The following is a 4,289-nucleotide window of genomic DNA, read 5'->3' as shown; positions in this document are numbered from 1 at the left end:
GGCTGGCAGGGCCAAGTGCATTGTTTTGCGACCTGGACTTGGTATTTCCACCGGGACTCCCCCCCCTTCTCTAATGACATCCCGATATTGTCTCCCCTTCCCGGTCCCGCTCACAGCTGGGAAACACGCTAATCCCCAGTTTACGGCACTAATAATAACCCGCAACTTTTCAGAGCCGAGGCGCAGCCATGACCCCCATCCCACACAGCCACTGCGGGGCCGCATCCTGCCAGTGCTGTTCCCAGCCCCAGGTAAACCCTTGGTGCTGTAAGCAGGGGGTCTCGCTCCCGCTGTACCCCTTTTAATGCCAAGGAAGGGGTGCATCATCGTGCAAAGACACCCACAGCCACCCCACGCTGGGAGCCCCAGCACCTACCGCTTGATACGGGCACCTGGAAAGGCCAGCCCGGACCACGGGGAGTAGAGGTGACATCCTTCCCCCAAAGCCTCCCCAAAAGTGACCTGGCCCCTGCAGGCAAGCATCACTGCCACCGCTCAAACCTGTGATGCTCAGAGGCACCCAAGCAGGTTTTATGTTCCCACAGCCTCTCAAGACGCCCTGTGGATCCGGGGGAAGCCCACGCACATCTCCCCATCCCCAGCAGCCACCCGTTTCGGGGATGCATTGCCCATCCCTTGGCTGAGGTGCCTGCAATCGAGCTCCATGCAGCCTGGCCACCTCCCTGGCACGCTCCAACCTTTACACTCTCCTTCACCCGCACCCCACGCAGCCCTGCCGTTAGCGCTGTAAATTAATTATTAAACAGGGGAAAGGCTGGCGCTGACCTGCGGGGCAGCAGCTGGGCTGGGCAGAGGAGCCCCCCCACACACCCCTCTTATGCCCCGTCGGCTCCTCACCCCTGCCCACATCCCCCCTCCGCTCCATCCTCCCAGGGGACACGGGGCTAAGCCTCAGGGGAAACCCCAGGGAAGAGGCTTCTCTTTTGCTTTTTCCCCCCTTCTCTACCTTAAATGATCATTTTATTAAGCTGCAGGGAGCCATGGGGCTTGCGATGGGTGCCCGGCACAGCGGGACCACGCTTTAAGCTCAGCCACAAGACAACTATTTGAGCCACCACCCTCCAGCGTGAACCTTGCGTGCTCCGGCCCAGGGGCCCCAGCCGGACCCGAGCGGGTGGTCCCTCCTCACAGGACGGCCGCTTACCTTCAACTGGTGACGTCTTCAACCTCTTGCAAACATTCTGCACGCCGCCGTAGGAGTCATTGAGCCGGGCGACCGCCTCGGCGCTCCTCAGCTCCATGAGGTTCCTGAGCTCCACCATGGAGCAACCAAAGTCCCCCTCATGGTTGCCTTCAGCAACTGAGTTCCCGGGGTGGTGGTCGGCCATGTTGTTCGTCATCTTGCCGGCGCAGCGGCAGCGACGCCGGCTGGCAGCTCCTGCAACGCCCTCCCTCGAGGGTCCGGTGGGGGGATGCTCGGTGCGGCCCCTTCCCTGGGGGCTGCCCGGGTGAAGCGGGTGCCTCTATCCGAGCCCAACTTCTCCGGATAAAGGTGTAAACAGGATGTGCATGTTACCGCGGAGGCGACCTTAGCAACGACCAGCGTGCATCTCCCGCAGAAGGAGGAGGGCTCCCTGGATACCACAGCAACTGGAGCTGCAAAAACAAGGATGGGAAACAAAAATACCGGCATTAGAAGGTCTGCTAATAAATGCACGCGCCCCACGGGATGGGCGAGTGGGAGCAACGGCACCCGAGGGTGGGCACCTGCCAGAAATAACATGGGTTGGAGGTGCCGGCTTGTTCACCCGGCATGATTTGAGCAGAAAACCTGGATGAGAAGAAGTTGACCTTGCAGGGAGCTCAGACGGGCTCGGCATGGAGTGGGGCGTTTCACAGGCGCTCAGCCACGCCGCGGGAAAAACCGGCGGCAGCAGCTCCGGCAGCACATGGGGCTGGGCAGGAAGGGCGCCCAGGTGGTTCTTCACTCAACCCCCAGCTGCCCGGCCCAGAAAAAAAGCTCCCATTCAGTTTAGTTTAAAAATACATCTCGGCAGTGGAAAACAGCTGCTTCCTCCGCAAGCTGCTGTCCCGGGGCGGGAGCGCCGGCTCGCTGCGCTGCCAACAGGTAAGCGGAGGCATCCCGCCGCATCAGCCCCCACCGATGGCGAGGGGCTCGCAGGACCCAACAGACTTGTAATCAGTGGAGAGATTCAGCGGGAGCCAGGGAGGCTACTAAAACCCCCACGTCTCTCTAAAATGAAGAGGCTTTTGCATTAACGATGCCCTCTCCAGCGGTGCCTCGGGAAGCCCTCTGTACTCTGCTTGCAAGCTCTGGCGCCGTCCCCTCGACGGCAGCAATTGGGCTCTCAGCCTCGGCTCTCACAGCCCCAAACTGCTGCCAGACAAGTTACACCCCAGCCCTGCCCAGCAAGGGCAGGTGAGCCCCAAAACTGCTTCAACCAGCGAGACCTAAACACTGCGGCCAGGCAGGGACCACGAGCACCCACAGCTCCCCCCTTCCCTGGGAGTCCCCGCTGGCATCCCAGGCGGAGAGGGCAGGCACTGGGGACACGGAGCAGGCGGAGCAGCAAAGCCCAGAGGGGGAAAGGGCTTTCTCTTGCCCAAGGCACCCTCCAGCTCTGCTCCCAAGCTCAGATGCCAGCAGCGATGCTCCCAGACACCTCTCCGGCACTACAGAGGCAAAGAGTCTGCAAGGGAGGCTCTTTATGGAGGGAAAATGAAGCTTTTCCTAGAGCAATATAAATGAATAATAAAAGGGAAAGGGCCACTAAGGCAGCATCAGCACTGAGACAGAGCTCCAGAGGTAGCACGGCAAGAGGCCAGACGAGGACGGGAGGAAGGAGGGAAAACACCCATCGCTGTGTCCCGGGAGCACAGGGGATGCATCAGCCCTCCCAAACCCAGCAGAACGGCACCAGACCATCACGTGGCGATCCCAGCACCACCCCACAGCAAACAGCCCCCACTCCAGCCCCGGTCACGCCAGCTTTGCAACCCCTGGGCCAGCAAGAGCCCCAAAAAGCAAACCCCTCCCTGCACACCCAGACCCAGCGCCTGGCCCCTGCGAGCAGCTCCCCTCCCTGCCAGCAACACCCAGGGCGGCTGCTGGCGTTATCAGGAGGCAGCAGGCACCAACAGAACCTCAGGGACACCAGCGACGCCACAGGAGGGTCCTGTCCACCAGCTGCAGGCAGCAAAGGGATGGGGAGCACCGAGATGTGCCCCCCCCCCCCCCCCAGCACTGCGGCTCCTGGGGCACCCAAACTTGCACCCTTGGGGCAGAGCGTTGCTGCTGCCCCATAAAGCAGAGATCACCAGCATCCTTGCCTTGCCCAGCCTCCTTGCCCATGCCCAGCCTCCTTGCCCATGCCCAGCCAGGTCACCCCACGGCTCCTCGTGGAGCCACGCTTATCTGTCCTTTAAAGGCACGAAAGCTGCTGGCAGCAGGAGGTAAGGAGGCAGCAGGGCCAATTAAGCAGACTCCTGCTGATCAAGAGGAAAAAAAAAAAGATAATTTCCCCCCATCTCAACACACTAATTTTTTCCTCTTTCATAGCAACTAACATCTTCCGAGGAGAGCTCAGAGGTTAAGAGAAAGACAGTTAATTAATACTGTAACGACCTAGTCCATAATTACCCCTGAAGGAGCCCACAGGGCACTGATCATCACCAGCCCGTGCCCAGCAGCGAGGCTCCGTCCCTCCAGCAGCGCCAGCCCCGGGGACTCACTCCGGCGGTCAAGAAGATAGGAGGGAGCGTGGCGGGGGAAGGCTCCTGCTGTCTGCTTTGAGCATCTTCCTCCAGCCCCAGTTTGGGGTCAGAGCCCCATTCCTGGCCTGTCTCTGCCCCATCCCGCACTCCTTGGCCAGGCTGGGAAGGATCCACCCTCGGCAAGCGGAGAGCGGTGCTCAGGCTTCCCTAACAGCTAACGCTCTAACGAGCTCCTAATGACTCCAGCAGCATTCAGCAGGCTGCTCCTAACTCTAATAATTCATTTCCAGAGCCCCCAGGTAGTGGGGAGGATGAAGTAATCCCCGAGGGTCCCCTTGGCATGAAGGGCACGAAAACACAGCCCCGGTGGGAGAGCGCGAGCAGGACCCTGACTGCCCCGCGCGGGACCCCCTGAGCCGTTGGCGTCACCTCCCAAATAGCATCCCCGAGCAGGACAAGGGTAGCTGCAGACAAGGAGGGGGGCTTCGGGGTGGCAGTGACTAAGGGCACGGACCCTCTCAATCCGTGGGCCGGGGTGTGAGCTGGGGGAAGGAGCGTGCATGCTCCGGGAAGGAGGGAGCGGCTGGCGAGGG

At 61.1% G+C, this 4,289-nt stretch overlaps 1 protein-coding gene across 1 annotated transcript in view; it reads right to left on the bottom strand.

The window, feature by feature from the left end:
- Positions 1–1,617, bottom strand: part of ATP2B4 (ATPase plasma membrane Ca2+ transporting 4) — a 37,548-nt gene extending 35,931 nt beyond the window's left edge. Inside the window, 1 exon segment of the mRNA XM_009638268.2 lies at positions 1,166–1,617. Coding sequence (XP_009636563.1) covers positions 1,166–1,361 — 196 coding nt within the window. The 5' untranslated portion in view covers positions 1,362–1,617.
- Positions 1,618–4,289: the final 2,672 nt, after the last annotated feature.

Source organism: Egretta garzetta, unplaced genomic scaffold (assembly GCF_000687185.1).
Source record: "Egretta garzetta isolate BGI_Z169 unplaced genomic scaffold, ASM68718v1 scaffold105, whole genome shotgun sequence".
Taxonomy (NCBI): domain Eukaryota; kingdom Metazoa; phylum Chordata; class Aves; order Pelecaniformes; family Ardeidae; genus Egretta; species Egretta garzetta.
This window is presented reverse-complemented; position numbering and strand designations above follow the sequence as displayed.